At 38.2% G+C, this 21,308-nt stretch overlaps 1 protein-coding gene across 5 annotated transcripts in view; it reads left to right on the top strand.

Annotated features, from left to right (window-relative positions):
- LOC150084425 (oxidation resistance protein 1A-like) overlaps positions 1 to 21,308 on the top strand; it is a 250,740-nt gene that overhangs the window by 152,270 nt on the left and 77,162 nt on the right. For all 5 annotated transcript variants that reach the window (XM_090376063.1, XM_090376059.1, XM_090376064.1 and 2 more), the window contains 2 exons: positions 330 to 492; positions 10,093 to 10,372. In XM_090376063.1, the coding sequence (XP_090232189.1) occupies positions 330 to 492; positions 10,093 to 10,372 (443 nt within the window). The remainder of the gene's footprint in view (positions 1 to 329; positions 493 to 10,092; positions 10,373 to 21,308) is intronic.

The following is a 21,308-nucleotide window of genomic DNA, read 5'->3' on the forward strand; positions in this document are numbered from 1 at the left end:
CACAGAAACACAGTTGAATGGATGTTGTTTGGCTTTTGAGCCATCTCGATATGCCTGAGTCAGTCATACTTGGAGACCCCAACAGTATTGTGCTTTCAGATACCCTTTCTAGTGCTAAGGGGGAGGATGCGTAATGCTCAAAGGCAGCATTATGCATCCTACATAGCCATGGACTGCATGATGTGAAGGAGTTGGCTGCTGGTTGGACACTTCTGAGTTATATTATTAATTAGATAATTATAATTAGATTGATTAATTGAAATTTATTTTGTAAATAATGATATTTCTGAGAAATTTGACTATCTCCACTTAAATTTCTAAAATTTCAGAGCTTGTTCCACGGCCAGCTCAACCGAGTGATGATTCACCTCTTTATTTTTGTATTCGTATGGGATATCCAATTAAAAAAAAAGTGACTAGAACATCACCTATAATGCATTATGGAAAGAGGAAATTAAAAAAAGAATATTGGTTTAGCATACCTCGTAATAGGTAAGTTTAAGGTTTACTTTGTACCCCTTCAGGTATGTGCATATTGGCTATCTGGTTATACAGGGTGTCTCAAAAATATTGGTACAAACGTTCAGGAGAGGTAGGTAACATCTAAAGGAATGTGAATTGCATAGGAACCCATAACCGGAAACGTCACAGGAAAGTAGTAGCAGAGGCACAAGAAGCAGAAATGACATAAGACAGTAATTAGTGGCAAACATTTATTTGACATAATATTAACAATGGAGTACGAAATGGATGCATTTCATGATGTTACAATAGATGCTCGAAGGTTCCACCATGAGACGAGATGCATGCGTGACACCGATGCAGCATTGATTGGCGGATACCGTAGAACACAGTTTCTTTGACAGTAGCAGCAGCGCAGACGAGTCTCACCACGAGATCCATTTCCGTCTCCACAGGCGATTCATACACAATAGATTTGAGGGCCCCCCACAGAAAGAAATCAAGGCTCGATAAATCAGGTGAGCATGGGGGCCAGGCAACAGGTCCACCACGGCCAATCCATCTACGCCCAAAACACCTGTTCAAATAGTCACGAACACACCTTCCATAATGGGCAGGCACCCCGTCATGTTGAAACCAAATGTTGCGTCTCACATTTGCTGGAACATCGTCAAGTGACCCCGGTAGAACTTGTTCAAGAAAGATCCGTTATTTAGCGGAGTTCATCCGGGATGGTAACAGGTATGAGCCAACTAAGAAGTCACCGACCATACCAGCCCACACATTTATTGCGAAGCAATGTTGTGCCACATGGGGCACACACTGTGTGGGCCCTCTGCTAATCCATACACTAGGTGTATGTCTGCCGCTCACAGTTCGTATATCGCTGCATGCTCTTCGTGCGGCGACTACTGCTTGAATGAGTAAACCAGAAATTTTCCCTCTCGTGAACTGATGAACAGTGCCGTGTACTGACTTATGATGACGTTTCTGGTTATGAGTTCCTATGCAATTCACATTCCTTTAGATGTTACCTACCTCCCCTAAACATTCATACCAATATTTTTAGACATCCTGTATAGTTTGATGAAATTTATGTTTTTTTATGCATACTTTGGAAAAAAAATTTTTCAGAAAATAATACTGGATTGTTTCAGAGTTGCTAATAAAGCCATTGAAACTGTTGAGTAGACACCACTGGTATTTACAATATGCCTGGTTCCGAGTGCAGATTAGAGAATACAAGGGAATTACTAATTTAGTGGGCTCAAAACAAAATCAACTCAAATGCTTGTGCTAATATGCTCTAGTTTGAGTACTCAGATATGTGAGGACTTGAGAAGTTCCACTTACGATGTACTACTGGAAACTGCTTTCTTGGTCACTAGTTGACTCCTGCCACCACATATCAGGGCTGAAAACACAGGAAAAGGGTCTCACTCCTAGAGTTGAAAAAGAGCAATCATGGGTGTTAACAACTTGTTACTACATGGATCTGGTAATGACCTTTACCAGAGCGATAGACAGCAGGATGATATAAACCTATCCACTGTGTTAGAAGACAAGAATGATAATAATACGGCCGCCGTAGCCTAGTGGTCAGGTGCGTGGTTGCATAAGTACACATGCCTTGAGTGACTGGGGTTCAAGCCCGTGACTGCTGAATACGGTGCTGTTTCTTGTATTCTGTGTATCTTGTAAAACTCCTCTGACCGTTTGGTCGTCCCGGCGTATAAACAGAAAATTAATTAATTTATTTATTTATTAATATACAGTACACTAATATAATAATATAAATATGTGCAGGATGCTTCTCTTAAAACTCACTGGGGTCTATCTTGCTGGTAAGGGTTATTTAACAAACACAAGTGTTAAGTAGCTCAATCCCATAAGGATGTTGAGCTACTTGATGTCATTTAGACCTTTTTTGTCATATTTGGGCTGAAATTTTTGAATTTGATGTTTAAACTAGACTATTTTTACCATTTAAATTTTATGATTTTTAAATTTAAATTTTGCCTAATCAGCTCTTTTTTTTTTTTTTCTCAGTGGGGGAGTTGTTCTTCCTCAGTTTAGTATAAAAATGTCATTAGTCTACTTCTGAAACAAATGTAAACCAATTTTATTTGAAGGGGAAAAAAAATGGACATGAACAAACAACTGTTGTATGTGATGGTTGCTTTTTGATAGGTGTATCAAACAGCTGCACAAGGTCAGTTACATGTTGAGTTATGTTATTGGTCTCTTGCAAATAATGACAAAAGAAATACAGTGGTACCTTGGTTTGTGAGCATAATTCATTCCGGAAACGTGCTCGTAATCCAAAGCACTCGTATATCAAAGCGAATTTCCCCATAAGAAATAATGGAAACTCAGATGATTTGTTCCAAAACTCAAAAATATTCACATACTGTAAAAATGATTAATACAAAATACATACATACCTTTTTATATTTTTAAAAGCAATCGAATTTATTAATTATTGGGTAGAACGACTTTCACTGTCACTAACGGAATCACTACTATCTGTTGACTTTTTCTTTTTGTGCGACTTTAACAAAGAACCTCTCCAATGACACTTGCTTTTGCCTCCTTTTGAGGATTTCGCGGAAATATGACATTGCATTGTCGTTAAACAGATTCATCGCTTGCACTGCCACAGCCTTATTCAGGTGGTGCTTTTCTACAAAATTTTGCACTGTTTCCCACATTTTACACACCTCCCTAATCTCATTTGAAGAGAGGGATGTCTCCATTTTTTTCTCCTCCTCCTCAGACGAGATCTCCTCCATCACCCCTTGCTGTTGCTCGCGATGCAGATCCATCAGTTCGTCGGTGGTAAACTCCTGGTCATATTCCTCCACCAGCTCTTGAATGTCGTCCTTATTCACCTCCAGTCCCATGGTCGTCCCCAAGGACACAATTTCATCCACAACTGGCAGCTCCTGTTCATGAGCAAACCCCTCAACGCAATCAGACCACAGTTTTTTCCCAAGCAGAATTGAGGGTTCTCTTGGTGACCCCATTCCAAGCTTTATCGATGATTTTGAGGCAGTTTACGATGTAGAAATGATTTTTCCAAAACTCTCGGAGGGTAAGGTTAGTTCCTTCGGTCACCTCGAAGCATCGCTGAAATAGTGCCTTGATGTAAAGCTTTTTAAAGTTCGAAATGACCTGCTGATCCATGGGCTGGAGTAATGGAGTGGTGTTGGGAGGAAGGAACTGGACCTTAATGAATTCGAATTCTTCCAGTAAGTCGTTCTCAAGGTCTGGAGGATGAGCAGGAGCATTATCCATAACCAGCAAGACTTTGAGTGGCAGTTTTTTTTCTAAAAGGTATTTCTTCACTGCAGGACCGAAGACCTCATTGATCCACTCAACGAACAAGATACGAGTGACCCAAGCCTTGCTGTTGGACCTCCACATAACATTTAACTGGCTCTCCTGCACCTTGCATTTCTTGAAGGCTCGTGGATTCTCAGAATGATACACGAGCAGGGGCTTGACTTTGAAATCACCGCTTGCATTAGCGCACAGCAAGAGGGTGAGACGGTCTTTCATGGGCTTGTGACCGAGCATTGCATTCTCTTCTGCTGTAATGTAGGTCCTCTTTGGCATCTTTTTCCAAAAAAGCCCCGTTTCATCGCAATTAAAAACTAGCTGCGGCAGGTAACACTCGGAAACCATCAGCTTCTGTAACTCGGCAACGAACGCCTCAGCTGCCTTAGCGTCCGAACTCGCAGCCTCTCCGTGCCTCACAACACTATGGATGCCACTTCTCCTCTTAAAGTTATCAAACCATCCCCTGCTTGCCTTGAAGCCTTCTTCGTTTTCTGTAGACGTACCTGGCTGTTTACTGACGAGGTCGGCGTACAAGGCCTTTCCCTTCTCACAGATCAAGTTCTCGGTCACAGTATCACCTGCTAGTTGCTTCTCATTTATCCACACCAAAAGCAACTTTTCAACATCTTCCAGAATACGTGGCCGTTGCTTTGATATTCTCGTGACTCCTTTTGCTACATCTAGTCCCCTTAGTTCTTCTTTCTTCTTTAATATTGTGCAAATTGTTGACGCAGACTTCTTATAAAATCTTGCGATGGCGGCCACTTTCATACCTTGTTCGTGCTTCTCGATGATTTCCTTCTTAATTTCTACCGTAATCATCTCCTTCTTCTTACCGCCTTCCTTTTCAACCCTCTTCTTCATTGGGGCCATTTTCGTAGTGTACAGTTAATAAATAACAGTCACTAAATTTGAACACACAAAAAAAAAATTGCTTTACGCACATACACGTGGTCACAACGCTAGCACGAATGTTCACTACAATGTTGACTGTATACGAATGAGGTATGCCGACTGAGACCGAACATGCGAGACGATTAACCACAATCCCGAGCAGCACGTGATCATGTGACACTCGGTAGGCAATTTTTAGGAAATAAAGCACAATTACAAAATGAAGAGGCACCCTTGATACACATAAACAAAGCTGCGCCCGTGTAGCAACTGAATAAACAACACCATAAAGGCAGAGATACACTATTAACACCTCACATTTTCCTAAAGCACATTTCAAGGGGTTACTACAATAAAACAATAAAAACAATTTCCAGTTGCGTTTCTGCTAGTGGAATCTGTTATAAACTGGTAGTAAACTCGGTCTAATTGCATTTGCGATTACTGTATACCGATAGCTGGAATTGTGTTGGTTTTTACGTTATTATGGTGAAATGTGTTTCCCCTTCACTGATATAAAACACATAAATACATTTTCGGAATCTTCTCTTCATTCCCATCGTGTTGCGTTCATTTGGGGTGATTCTGCGTTCGACTGCCATTTCTTGTAAACACAAAGGCGAATCGTGCTTAAGCGAATTCGGTTCGTGTTATATAAGATATCGTTCCCCTATTTATAAATCGTGTATGATCGAATTCGTGTAGTGTAAACACGTGTTATACGAGGACTGACTGTACTCGTATTGCAAGACCTCGCTCGTTTATCAAGTTAAAATTTATTAAAAATTTTTGCTCGTCTTGCAAAATACTCGCAGACCAAGTTACTCGTAATCCAAGGTACCACTGTAACACTCTAGGAATTATTTTAAAAAATAAGCCAGGGTAGAAAGCATAAATTTCATGAAATAGATGTTGAAGGAAAAGAACAAATAGGCAATAATAAATTCATTATCAGGAAATTAAATATATATGAAATGGGAATGGATATTTCAGCACTTAACTTTGTGTTTTTGGCTGTTTGTTGTCAAAAATGAGTTATCACTAATGTCCAACAGTATTATTTCAATAGGTATATCGAACTATATGGTTGCTGCTATTATTTCCACAAATGAAAGGCAACAGTGTAACTAAAACAACAGTAATTCAAATAATTTATTCTTATAACAAAACAGCAAATACACACAAATATTTAACATTGTGTTGTTTATAGGAAAGAATGGTATATCAAGTAGTAATTTAAATGATACAAATAGTATATAATATATGTATATATAGTATTTTATTCATTTTATATAATTAATTAATATATATAATATAGTAATATATATATATATATATATATATAATATTTTATTCATTTTATATAATTATTAATATATATATATATATATATATATAATATTTTATTCATTTTATATAATTATTAATATATATATATATATATATATATAGTTTTTGAAAGTAAGTATAAACTACAGTTTGAAATAAAAAGCCAACTGTTTCAAATGAGGGGAGGGGGTTTGTTTCAACATCTCATGAATTGCCATGTTCTTGCTAGTCAACTGGGAATGACAAATACCTTGCTGTACAGAATTTTATGCAAATATGAACACAAATCGACACTTTAGTTGGTGCAGAAAATTCCGTATGCTTTGGTGTGTTGCAGAATCATGAAATTTACATATCACGGTGTTGGTTGAACTACATAAACTGAATGAAGAGCACAGAAAAATTCATTAGAAGTACAAATTCTTGGTGTTTATATGCATGCACACCTGTAAAATCATGTGAAGACATGTTTTCCCAAAATAGTTTATGCAAGGTGGTATTTACTGTATAGAGAATGCAGCTAAAATTCTTGAGTAACAGCAAGATTATTTTCCAGGAGACATCTTCAGAGACTGCTTATATCGCATACCACAATTATGTGTATCCTGAATCGCTTTATGATAAATGTAAGAGAGATGCATAAAAAAGTATACAAATGTGTACAGAATTTGGAACATCTTCATGAAGAAGATGTGGCCTTCTTCCTGTTGCATCCAACTAGCATTGTCTGGAAAGTTTCTTCCACATGTTGGATCTAGCACATGCAAAGGGAATCCTTTGAAAGGAAAATCTATGCCCCTGTCAGTTGTTTTTACAGCAAAGTTTGCATGAAGGTGATGATACAAAATGTTTGGAGTTTCGTAATTTTTTAGTTAATCAAAGTAGAAGAATGTTCCAGTTTCCTCAGCAGTAACCTGTGGACTGGCATATCTTCACTCAGGATGGCTTCACCAACAGACACATTTCCCACTACTGGGATCATATCTCTCAAAACCCATATTGTGGTAGAAATAATCACCATCAGGTGATATGATCTGTCATTGTGTGGTATGCCATATGGGGATATATTAGCCTAATTTTTCTTGATGGTACCGCTGACTGAGGCAAGATATTATGGATTACTTCACATTAATGTATTTGACTAATCAAAAAAGATCAAAACCTGGCATCTGTGTTTCCACCACAATGTTGTCCCACCACACAAATTTGGGTTGGTCTGTCGAGTGTGCTGTTGCATATATGGGGAGACGTCAGCTGTTTTTCTTGACAACACATTGACTGTGGGGAAATATTATAAATTACTTCACATTAATATATTTGACTGGTTAAAAAGTTCCATACACATTGAACCTCAACATCTGTAGTTCCAACATGATGGGATCGCCACTACACAAAATTGTAGCAGTATAACAGTGAGTATGATGCATATTTAAAGGCCAGTGTACAGGGTATGAGTGTGATGTGTGTGCCACCATGTTATCCTGATCTCACCCCTTTAGACTTTTGGGCTTTTATTAAAGCAGAAGTGTACGAAACACCATTGACAATTCAGACAATCACAAAAGAAGAATATGTAATGAATGCTCTGAAAATTAACAATGTTATTCAAAAGAACGATCATTCTAATTTATTGTATAGGTTACAAGCTTGTATTGTGGCAGAGGGAGGCCACATCGAGTTGATGAATAACATTTAAAGCACATATTGGTTTTTTCTTTTGAAGTTATACAACCTATAAACCTATTGTCTCATATAAACAATGCAAATGTAAATTATTTGTGTGGCATGTATGCTGTTGTTATTTGTCACTTGTTAATTTTCATTCGTAGAAATTATAGCAACAGCCATACAATCTTGTTGAACACTACACATAACTGATCTCTGATAACAAATGGCCAAAATTGCAAAGTTAAGCACCGAAATGTCCATTCCTGTTTCATTTATCTCCTTTTTTTATTTTCTTGATAATGAATTTATTATCATTTTATTATTATTATTTTTTAATCTTAACTTTAACCTTCTATTTCATGAAAATGCTGCTTTTCACCCCATAATTTTTTTAAAAAATATTTCTTTTATCATTATTTGCAAGAGGAGTTGCAACGTGTAACTGTCCACGTACAGCTAGATATTTGGCACAGATAAATGCACCTGTCAAAAAAATTACCATCAAATACAACTCTTATGGTTGTTTGTTTTATTTTTGTTTACAAAAATAAAATGCAGTAATTTAAACAAATAATAAAACACAGTAAAAGAAAACACAGTAATTCTTTGTTTAATTTAAACATCAAATTCCAAAATTTCATTTCAAATATGACAAAATCCACTCAACAAATAACCTAAAAATAAATTAAATTAACCCCAGTGTATTTTATTTGAAACACCCTGTATTATACCCTTGTTTCTTAATATCTTGAACTCTATACTGAATCATCCTTTGCAAATGCTTTTATCACATCTTGTTCAGTAGTTCTTGGAAAATGCTGCTGACCCTTCTTATTTGGTTTGTAGATTACAATAAGTGTCTTCTAAAAATGTATACCTTTGGTGCTGTTTCTACAAACTTGCAAAAGCATAACTCTCCAGGAGAATCTGCCTTTTTGATTTGGATTTTACCTCTTCTTTTTCTTACCATCATAAAATAGTTACTTAAAATAAGAGTAATTGTCATAATTTTCTTCATGGGATAGGAGTTCAGGGTCTTCCATCCAAACATGCCCCTAGCCTGTACAGCTTCCCTTTTATAGTGGAGTTCAAGAGCCTCATATTGAATATATAATACTATCTGTCTGTATGTTTTAGTCGAAAATGAAATTTATTGGACTGGCTACTAATTTTTGGTCACCCACTGTCCAATAACTCTACTACCATACTCACTGTAGGTGCATTTGCTTATGATGGGCCATCAGCTACAATTGCCCATCTGTTCCATTATCCAGTAGTCCATGTTGAAATGAGTCATGCCACCTCTGTTTTGTGTAATGTGGTCATTGGCTCCACTGTGGCAAGGCTACTCCATTAGACAGCATACTGCATGTTTTTCTCATTTTTGTGGTCAACAATATGTTTAGTCTGTGGGACTTTTCACAGGTGTTTTTTCCATGGTTGGTTGTCTCTTGATACATACATATGACATAGCTGTATAGAAGCACTGGGCAGTAGAGACTGTGTCCAAAATATTCACCAATGTAATCTGTCCCCAGTGATCATTTCCTGCTGGAACTCAGTTTGGTCATGTCTCTAGTCCATTCTTTACATAGAACACTAGTCTGATGAATGCTGTAGTGTTGGGCTCTGTCCTTATATAGAGACATTGTGCTATATGGTGGCAGTAGCAGCAGGCACCACACAAGAAGTCTGTTTTGGGATGTGCTTATAATGCAGAACTATCTGTATATATTTAAATATATCAGGAATTATATTGAGCCAATCATTATAATAACCTAAGGACAGGAAGTTACAAAGAAAATAAAAATACTGATGCTTATACATCTCACAGATCATTGTGCCCATGGCTACAACCACTCTAGCCATTTCCAAGTTCCATCTCTGTGTATATAAAAATTGGTGCTAAAGGTTGCAATGATGCATACCTGTCCATCTTTGTGTAATGACCTCTTTCATTAACTTGAATAAATCTACAAAATGACAAATTAAATGTATTTATATTACATAAAGTAAAAGCTGTTTAATACTTTCACTGCTGACTTTTCCAGTGATCTTTTTGACCTGGGATTGAGTCAATCTGGATTAAATGGGGGGTGGGGAGAAGATGCGTTTTTGGACTTTCTTCTCTTCACCTGGTTTTTTTCTTCTGTCACAAAATTGAAGAAAAAGTTCTAAAAGTAGGATGATTTTCCCTCCGAGTGGATTAAAAATCCAAAGCTGCATATTTGCATGGGGAAGCAGTGAATGTGTTAACAGTCAAAATCATTTTATAGTTATAGTACAGATTCTTGTGTTAGATAAAGCTGTATAATCCATAATTATTAAAAGTGTAATTGTTCTTTGCATTTTTAATGTATTCAATGTTTACGGGTACATATGTTCACTGTTTCACAGGGTGGATGATCTTTATCACTTTCTTCAACGCTGGACACCACAGACATATGGAGATATTGATGAGAGTGATCCATATGATCTTGGATTTGAACCAGTTACTTCAGATGATGAGAAAGAGAGTGAAGATGAAGATTATGAAGAAGATCTAATAAGAGGAAATGAATTAATTAGTAATCCTTTATCTAAAAATCAGCAGTTACCATGGCAGCTACCTTGGAAAAGGAGAAGGAAGAAAAAAAATGGAAAAACTACTGAAGATTCTCTTAAAGTTCAGTCTGATGTAAGTTTTAAATATTCAATAATCCCCTAATAAGAGTTTTGGCATGATTACCATTGCTTTGTCAGTGGATTTGTCATTCTCTAAGTAGAAGAAATTTTTGTACTTTATTTATTTATTTATTTTTCCATGCTGTGGCTGAGTTAATCAGTATCTTGGGTGAAGTTGCACGGTTTTTCATCTCATAAATTAGAAAAAGGAGTGAGCATAGAATACAGCAATTTACAGAGGCAGTACACATTAGTCATAGTTGCTTTGGTGCAAAAACAAATCAATTGACAAATAAAACTAATGAAGTCAAAGACCTTTGGTCAGGTGAGGAATTAGACTTCAATGTAGAGGCCATATTAAAAGTTAGATTTGTTTTGCAGGCCGCACTGAGTGATTCGAGAAAAATTAGTGTGTTACATTTTCCATATCTTGTAAAAGGAAGTTTGTTTTCCTGTTACCGTTTTTTATTTTCAGGCTATATATAAAAAATGAAAATTCCCAACACTTTTAAATCTATGTGAGTGATTTATTTTTTATATTTTATTAAAATTTAAAAATGACTTGTTTTTTACATTTGCTTTTAAATGCTCACTTTAGAAAATTTACAACCTGAAAAGTATCACTGTATTTCCATATTAAGGTGAATAAATAAATATAACACACCTAAAATTGAAATCATTGGAAAATTTTATTAAGTACATTCCACAATTACATTTACTGAACAAAACATTTAATGAGAAAATTTTTTTTCCTAATTAACAAAATTGAAAATGCTGTTTTAGTTCACTTTCTGCACCGGCTGTATAAAAATAATTTGCTGGCCATATTCAGCCTGTGGGCCGTAGGTTGGACGCCACTGCTCTATAAGATGACAAAGAACAAACTAGTCTTCTTCTGAAATGGTAACTTTCCAATTAATCCTGCAATATCCCACACACTCAGACCAGCTGCTAACAGCCAGAAAATGAGTGAAATGCCCATCATTATTGTTAGTCTCCTCATAATATGCAAAACATCATAGAGAGTGATTTCCAATTGGGGCCCAGCAAGATCTGTTTTGTTGCTTGACTTGTCGTCAAACCTGGAGTAACAGTTATTAAGCAAATCTCTGTGTATGGATGGAAACATAATGCCTAATTAGAATATAATCCCTAATTTTAACGTACCAAGATCTCCAGTATCTGTCAAGGTAGGATTATACACCGATGAGCCAAAACATTGTGACCAGCAAGTCTTTATGCAAATTGAAGCAACTGCAGGTGAACAATGCCATGTGCACAGGTCGGGACACAGTATAAAAGACACCTGATACCAAGTTCCGTTAATCAGTGTTGCTCTTGTTCTTCAGATTGGAAAGGCAGCAGACTTAAACGAGTTTGACAAAGGCCAAATCGAATGTTCAGATGACTGGGTCAGAGCATATCCAAAATGGGACAGCTGGTGGGGTGTACCTACGATCAGCTGTGGTTAGTACCTACCGAAAGTGGTCCAAGGAGAGGAAACTCGCGAACCGCCGGCAAGGAAGGATGACCAAGGCTCATCGATGCTCGAGATGAGTGAAGACTCTCCCAGATGGTACGTGGCAACAGAAGGGAGACTGTGCAACTTGCTGGTAATTGGAATGCTGGTGACGGGAGTAATGTGTCACAAAACACAGTACATCGAACCCTGCTGAAAATGGTGCTGCATAGCCGCAGGCCGCTCCAAGTGCCCATGCTAACCACGGTTCACCGATTGTAGTGCCTACAATGGGCACTCGAGCATCAAAACTGGACCTTGAGTGATTGGAAGAAGGTCGTCTGGTCCTATGAATCATGTTGCACCATGTGGACGGCTGGGTATGTGTGTGTCGTTTACCTGGGGAAATGATGGCGCCTGGATGCACCGTGGGATGAAAACAAGCCGGTGACGACAGTGTCATGCTTTGGGTGACTTTCTGCTAGGATACCCTGGGTCCAGTCATCCATGTGCCAGGTACTCTGACGTCTACCACCTACCTAAACATCATTGCTGACTGGTCTTCCCCTCTGGCAGTGCTGTCTTTCAGCAGGATAATGTGCCATGCCACACTGCCTGGATTGTTCGAGACTGGTTTGCAGAACATGGGGAAGACTTCCAGGTATTGCCCTGGCCTCAATTCTCCAGGCATCAACTCTGATCTGTGGTATCAATCACAGGCCTTACAGGAGTTAAAGGATCTGCTGGTTACGTTTTGGTACCAGGTACCACAAGACACATTTAGAAATCTAGTAGCATCCATGCCTTGCTGGGTACAAGCTGTTTTGGCTGCACATGGAGGACCAACATCATATTAGGTAGGTGGTCATACTATTTTGGCTCATTGGTGTATTTTTGGCCAGTATAGATATCTTTCCCAAATTCTCAAAGATGCTATGGCCACTCTTAAATGACATATCATTAGCACACTTGCTTTAGCAAGATTTGACTGAAAAGACCTTGAGAACAATAGTTGCAAACTCCTAAACCAAAGAGTCCTGATAATAGGGAGGAATTCCCTTCATATCCTTAGGGATGCCAATAGTTGAAGCTGGAAAAAGAAATTCAGCATGAAAAGTGGTTGTAAATATATCATATCAGAGGCCAGGAAACTTGTTCAATCACTTTGCCTAAGTTTTACACCTTCTGATATATAAAATCGTTACTGCCTGGACAGTAGCAAGTTTCTCAGCACTGAGACATTAAATAATTTAACTACACCTCTGAAAGTGTCAGTTTCCCCCTCAGATGCAACATTTGTTGAATCTACAGCAACAGGTTAAAAAAAAAAAAAAAAAAAATTTAAGCAGTAGCACCTCCTTACAAAACAGATCAAAAAGGAAAAATTGTTGAGGTGTATCATTCAGGAACGAATGGATCAACTGAAGTTATGCAGGTCATTGTCCTTCCAGAATAAAGAAAAAATCTAAAGCAGACAAAACAACTGTTAGGCTATCAGAAGTTCATAGATGGATCCATAGTCATATATCAAAATACAAATGATTAGCATTTAGCATTAGTAGAGGCATATGATGCAAGGAAGCAAGCTTATGCAGCATCAGCCACAAAAAAAAAAAAAAAAAATCTTCCACTTCACCCCTCCATTCGTTCGAAATACCTGTCCAGCTGAGCCTAAAATTTATTTAGGCTATCAACTTACACAACAAGGAATGGAGGTCTGTTCCACCAACCAACTACCTGCTGGCTAAAGGAAAATTTTTATGCCCTCTCAGGTGATTATTCTGAGCAAGAGGCAGAATCTCAGCAGCATTGAGCATGCTCAAACCATTCAAGGCTTTATACACCTCTATCAATCACCTCGCCGGTGCCTAGTCTCCAGGCACTGCAATTTGAAAAAATTAAGCCTTTCTTCGTAAGAGCAACCCTTTGTTCCATTCACTAATCTTGTTGCCCTTCTCTGTACTCGTTCCAGCAGCTCTACATCCTTCTTGAAATGAGGCCTCCAGACCTGTATACAGTACTCAAGGTGTGGCCTGACCATTGCCTTATACAAGGGAATAATCACCTCCTTATCCCTGCTAGAAAAATTTCTGTATATCATTGATAAGACACCATTGACCATAAGACACATTGATAAGATAAATTTTCTGAGCAGCCCATCTGCACTGCTCAGAAAATTTAATATCTGCCTGCACAACCACCCCCAGGTCCCTTTCATTCTCTACCACTGTCAGTGTAGTACCACAGAGTTGATACGTTTCTCTGGGGTTGCTGTTTCCCAAATGTAGTACTTTACATTTATCAATGTTCAACTTCATTTGCCACCTCCAGCCCATCTGCTCAACCTTTCCAGATCCTGTTGCAGCAGCATAGCGGCAGTAGTGTCCTTAACAACCCTGCCAACCTTTGTATCATCTGCAAACTTGGACATTAAGCTTGATATACCATCATCAATATTATTTATAAATACAGAAAACAATAATGGACCCAACACTGAATCCTGAGGGACTCCACTAATAACATTAGTTCATGATGAGCAGTGTCCATTGATTACCACTCTCTGTCTTCTCCCCTCAACCACCCCTTTATCCATAGCAGCAATTTGCCTCCAATGGCACACTGCTCCAATTTTGCAGCAGTCTTCCATGTGCAACAGTATCAAAAGCCTTTCTAAAATCCAAGTATATAATATCAAAGTTAATTCCCTGCATCCAGTTGTTTTGTGATTGCATCATAGTATCCAATCAAATTGATCAGGCAAGAATTCCCCTTAACAAAACTCTGCTGTCTCTGAGCACTAACTGAAGTCTTGTCTAGAAGATCTTGCAGTGCCGCTTTAACCAGTGCCTCATTAATTTTCCTGGAACAGAAGTTAAACTCACAGGTCTATAATTACTTGTGTCAGCCTTTGATCCTCCTTTGTGAATTGGGGTCACATTTGCACATCTCCAGTCCATGGGTACCTCCCCTGAGTCCAAGGAAGCTCTCATAATTATAGCTAAGGGTTTGCTTACTTCCTTTGCTGCCTCCTTTAATATAACTGTATAGATCCCATCCACCCCAGGTGCCTTTCTTGTGTTTATCTTCAACAATTTCTCCTCCACTTTACTCTCAGTTATTACAAGATTATCTAGCTTACTGCCAGAGTTGAATACACCTCTGGCATTTCCTTCCCTGAATAACTCTTCATGTGTGAATGTCGATGCAAAATATTCATTTAGTTTTTTAGCTACCTGAGCAGGGTCATCAACAGTTGAACCATCGATATCAAGTGGACCAATCTGATTCATCCCCTTCCTTCTAGAGTTTACATAAGTAAAGAACTCTTTGCTGCTTATCTTTGCATCCCTTGCCAAAGGCCGACCGGGCTAGCCGAGTGGGTAAAGTACCTGCCCGGCAACCCAAAGGTCGCGGGTTCGATTCCCGCCTCGGGCTTGGATCAAAAACTACTGCAAAAACCTTGGGAGGTGCAATATGGCCACAGAAGCCGATGCGCCAACAACTACCAAATCAAAAAAAAAAAAAAAAAAAAATCCCTTGCCAAAGATTTCTCGTAATCTGCCTTCGCCTGCCTTACCTCCTTTGTAACTTGGTTACAGATCAACTTATATCTATCATAGGCTTCTATGTCACATGTTAATTTATATGTATCCCATGCATTTTTCTTCTCTGCCATATGTCTGATTAGTTCATCTGACATCCATTTAGGCCTAAACCTCGAACAATATTTCTTAGTTGGTATGTAAAGCCTAGTAGCTTCCAAGATGAGTTCTTTGAATGCTTCCCATTATGAATTTGCTGTTGGTAACATCATCAGTTGGTCCCACTGTATAGAATTTAAATACTGTCTCAGACTATCGTAGTTACCTTTACAAAAGCAATAACCCTTTCCTTCACCCCTAATGGTAGTTACCTCTTTGAGTAAATCCCACTTCAGCACACTGTGATCACTGCCACCTAGTGGTTCCTCTATCTGCAGATTCTTAATGCACGAAGAATCACTACTGATAATCAAATCAAGAGTATTACTCCCTCTAGTTGCCTCCCGAAAATGCTGATGTAGAAAACAATCATCCAATAAATCCACAAAAGCCTTGCTAGTGTGTGAGTGACCAAACCACAAATTCCAGTCAATATCTGGGAAATTAAAATCCCCCATTATAAGACTCTCTGATTTAGTGGCCCACTCTATTTCCCTGTACAGTTTCTTCTTATACTCATCAGAGTCATTAGGCCTATAGCACACTCCTACTCTCAATTTTGATCTCCCAATGCTTATGTCACACCAAACCGGCTCGACACTGCACTGTCCAGCGATGTCGACTGGCTTCACTTCCTTGGATTTCATGTATTTCTTAACTAATAGCATAACCCCTCCTCCCTTCCTATCCTGTCTATCCTTTCTGTAGACGTTGTACTCCCCAAATTCCAGTTCTGCATTCCTTATATCTGTGTGACACCAGGTCTCAGATATCCCAACAATATCCGCCTTTGATGCTTTGAGCAATACCTCAAATTCATCAAATTTATTTACCAAACTCCTAGAATTGGTATATACGCAAGTATACATGCACCTGTTCTTTTTCTTAGCTACCCTAACACAATCCATGTGTTTACTTGTACTGCAATGACTCCCAGCAGTCTCTGAAATATCCTGCATCTTGTTTTCCAGGCTTCTGCTCATTCCAATAGAAGCAATGCAAGAATCACTTTCACCCCTGCCAGTGGCTACTGTTAATCTATTAGTCCTTGTATCCCCCCAAGCTAGCAGTTTTCCGACCCATCTAACACTGCCTCAATAGCATCAGCAAACATTCTTGCACCCTTTCTATTTAAGTGTATCCCATCCCTGTAGAAGCAGTCACTTCTGTTAACAAGTACAGACCAGGCTGAAAAAAATTCTACTCCTCGAGCCTTGCACAATCTTTCCAGGGCCGAATTGATCGACAAGGCTCTCATCATATACTCCCTCCTATCGTGTCTGGGCACTTTCTAATTCACAGCTTTTTTTCAACAGTGACCTGTTCTTTGTTAAGTAATTCTGCTGGTCTCCTACTCTTAATATCATTAGTGTCAACATGTACAACTATATCACTTTTTGTGCCCTTAAAAGATGATATCCGCTCTACAACATCATCAACCTTTGCCCCTAGCAGATATACCCTGGTCCTGTTCCACCTATCCTTTTTACAAAGCATTTTCCCCATTTCCCTGACAATAGTCACCAACAACTACTAGTTCCTTTGGGACCAGCAAATTCTGCCTTGGGGGTTTGCTGCTGTGTTGCGTGTTTACCAAGTGCAAGCTCTGGCGTTGATATGGGCAACTGAGAGCTTGAAGGGCCCCTCACTTTAGATCCTTCGAGTGCATCTCATATAGGCCTATAACAACGCTGAGTTGTCGACTGATTTCGTTACACTCCTTGCATCCCGCACACACAGACATCCCCCATGGCAATATCATGTCCCGTACTTGATTGCTCCACAAACATGATGCAAGCTGTGCATTTTAAAAGGCTGTGATTCAGAGGGCAACTGCCCCCCCAGTTCTCCTCTGAACCACAGCACTCCCATTAGCTTGAGCCTTTTTGCTTTGCTGCTCTGGTCTGAGTCATGATTTTGATTTAATTTCAATAAAATTTCAATTTAGTACAAAATTATAACCCTAAACTTGTATTCCAACAGTTATAACGCTATATATATTTTTCAGTATCTAATATTATCTACGAGTTCTGTTTATATAACTTCCATATCAAGTTATGTATTAATTAATTATGTTTCGTTTCTAATCTAAGTCGTTATATGTATTTAGTTAAAAGTACCATTTAATTGACAACGAAGTTTAACAAAATTAGTAGATTTTGCTGATTAATTGACAATATTATATTATATACTATACTAACGCTATCTAGTTCGGGATGTAATGTATCGTATAACAATGGCGCAAGTTACGAACGGTAAATCTACGGATACTTAAGTATTAATTAACTTCCAAATCTCGCTGTCTCAATTCAGAATAAACTAACGATCCTGACTAGGTCTAGAAGCTACTTATAGAAAATAATTTGATGTATCAATTGGTCAATAAAGCGGCTAAATATGGCTAAAAAACTTCTCGTTCAGCAGAGCTGAAACTTGTAACATGTGGATATGATATCCTTACTGATACTTTTATGCAATTACAAGGCCGAGTAAAGAATAAATACACCAGATTAATCAGAAAATCACAAAATAATGCTATAATACTAAATTTAAATCAAAAAGTTTTAAAAAACAATTTCAAATCGATAAATAAGAAAATCCACTTAGCGGCTTTGAACAAGTCTGGCTCCCACTAGCCTCGTCAGCAGACCGATGATGTTGAGGAACTCTTACTCAAGTGTGAACCATTGTGTGTCTGTTTATAGGAGCCTAATCCAAAATAAGCTTGGGGATCCTTTGTGGGTAACTGCACTCCATCTGCAAGAATAGGCAAATTATCATTCTGTTTGATAGCCTTTTGAAGAAATTTCAAAACTAGTAAAATTAGCATTAGTAGAGGTATATGATGCAAAAAAGCAAGCTTATTTAGTATCAGCCAAAAAAAAAAAAAAAAAAAAAAAAACCTCCCCATTTCACTGATCCATTCACTCCAGTAGTTTGTCTAGTTCAGCCTTGAATTTATTTAAGCTGTCAACTTCAACAACAGATGGAAGTTTGTTCCAGCAATCAACCACCCACTAGCTAAAGGGAAATTTCCACACAGCTATTCTACCACTCTCTTTCCTCAGTTTCAATTTATGCCCCCTTAGGTGCAGAATCTGAGAAAGAGAAAGAATTTCATCAGCATTTGGTTTTTGTTCTAACCATTCAAGCATTATACACCTCAATCAGATCATTTCACATGTGCTTTGTCTCCAGATCCTGCAATTTGCAGAACTTAAGTCTTTCTTGGTAACGGCATCCATTTGTTCCACACTCTATTCTCATTGTCCTTCTTGGTACTCGTTCCAGTAGGTCTACATCCTTCTTAAAATGAGGCCTCCAGACCTGTATGCAGTACTCAAGGTGTGGCCTGACTAATGCCTTATACAAGGGGATAATCACCTTATCCCTTCTATCAAAATTCCTACACATCATTGACAAGACCACCCCATGAGCTACTCTTGCAGCCTATCTGCACTGTTCAGAAAACTTCATATGTGACTGCACAATTATCCTTTTTTCCTTCTTCACTACCCTGAGTGTAGTACTGCACAGTTTGTATGTTACTCTTTTGTTACTGCTATCCATATGCAGCACTTTGCATTTGTCAATGTTAAACTTCAGTTGCCACCTCTCAGTCCATCTGCTCAACTTATCCAGATCCTGTTGAAATAACGTACTATCCTTACTGTCATTAACAACCCTACCAACCTTTGTATCATCTGTAAACTTGGACATAAAGCTTGATATTCATTCATCAATATCATTAATAAATAGAGAAAACAACAATGGGCCCAACACAGACCTCTGTGGGACACCACTAATAACATTAGTACATGAAGAGCAGTGTCCATTGATTACCACTCTGTCTTCTCCCACTCAACCATCCTTTTATCCATAACAGCTTGCACTTAATGCCATATTGCTCCAACTTGTATAGTAGTCTTCCATTTGCAACAGTATTAAAAGCTTTCCTAAAATCCAATATATGATATCAAATTTTTTTTTTTTTTTTGCATCCAGTTCCTTTGTGACCACACCTCAGTATCCAATCAAATTGGTCAGACAAGACTTTCCCCTTAACAAAGCAATGCTGTGTCTGAACTATAACTGCAGTCTTGTATAGATGATCCTGCAGTGCTTCTTTAACTAGTGACTCTTAATTTCCCTGGAACAGAAATTAAACTAGCAGGTCTGTAATTACTTGTAACCTCTCGATCCATATATGTGAATTGGGGATACATTTGCATATCTCCAGTCCATGGGAACCTCCCCTGAGTCAAAGAATACCCTCATAATCATGGCTAAGGGCCTGCTTCGTTGGTTGCCTCCTTTAATATAACTGGATAGATCCCATCCAGCCCAGGTTCCTTTCTTATGTTTAACTTCAACAATTTATAGTCTACTTTGCTCCCAGTTATTACGAAATCATTCAACTCTCTGTTGGAGCTTGATAAGCTTCTGGCCTCCACTTTCCTACAGAATTCCTCATGTGCGATTGTAAATGCAAAATACTCATTCAGTTTGTCAGCTATCTGAGCAGGATCACAAACAGCCGAACCATTGATACCAAGTGGACAATCTAACTCATCCCCTTCCTTCTGGAGTTGATATAAGTAAAGAAGTGTTTTTTTTTTTTTTTTTTGGTTGTTTGTTTGTTTGCATTCTTTGCCAAAGATTTCTCGTAATCTGCCTTTGCTTGCCTAACCTCCTTTGTGATTTGATTACAAGATATCTTTTATCTACCATAGGCATCTGTGTCTGCTAATAATTTATATGCATTTTACTTCTGCCACGAGTCTCTTTAGCTCATTTGGATTCATTTAGGCCTAAACCCTGAACAGTATTTCTTAGTTGTTATGAAAAACCTAGTTGCTTCCAACTTCCATGATTAATTCTTTGAATGCTTCCCCTTTAGAATGTGCTGTTAATAACATCATCAGTTGGTCACACTGTATAGAATTTAAAAACTCTCAGACCACTGTAGTACCTTTATAAAAGCTAAAAACCCTTCTCTTTACCCGTAATGGTAGTTATATCTCTGAGTAAATCCCACATCAGTACACTGTGATCACTGACACCTAGTGGTTCCTTTATTTGCAGATTCTTAATGTATGATTAATCACTGCTGATAATCAGATCAAGAGTACAGTCAGTCCTCGTATAATATGTGTTTACACTACACGATTTATAAATAGGGGAATGATATTGTATATAATAACGTAAAAAACCGACTATGGAATGATATAATAACGTAAAAAACCGACAATTCCAGCTAACGGTATTATCGCAAATGCAATTAGATCGAGTTTACTACCAGTTTATAACAGATTCCACTAGCAGAAACGCAACTGGAAATTGTTTATATTGTTTTATGTGATAGTGACCTCCAGAAATGTGCTTTAGTAGAATGTGAGGTAGTGAGGTATTAAAAGTGTCTCTCTGCCTTTACGGTGTTGTTTATTCAGTTGCTACATGAGCCAGCTTTGTTTATGTGTATCAAGCATGCCTCCTCATTTTGTAATTGTGCTTTATTCCCTAAAAATGAGTAAAATACTTAAAAGTTGTGAAAAGGAAGCATCCTGATGCAGACAGTACAGATTCAGAGAGAAAAAGAAAAGCAATATGGATAGACAGAGGTGGACTGGGTCAAAAATTCTTATCAGGGAAAATTTGTAGCAGCCTCATACTAGAGTTTATGGCCAGAATCATACCGGCCTCCATCTTTTGGCCTCTGGTCACTGGGGTTTCCCCGGCAAGGCTTATGGCCAGTCTGCCTCTGTCCATAGAGAAAAAAAATATGAAAT

Source organism: Mastigoproctus giganteus, chromosome 6 (assembly GCF_048544385.1).
Source record: "Mastigoproctus giganteus isolate SK-2022 chromosome 6, ASM4854438v1, whole genome shotgun sequence".
Lineage (NCBI taxonomy): Eukaryota > Metazoa > Arthropoda > Arachnida > Uropygi > Thelyphonidae > Mastigoproctus > Mastigoproctus giganteus.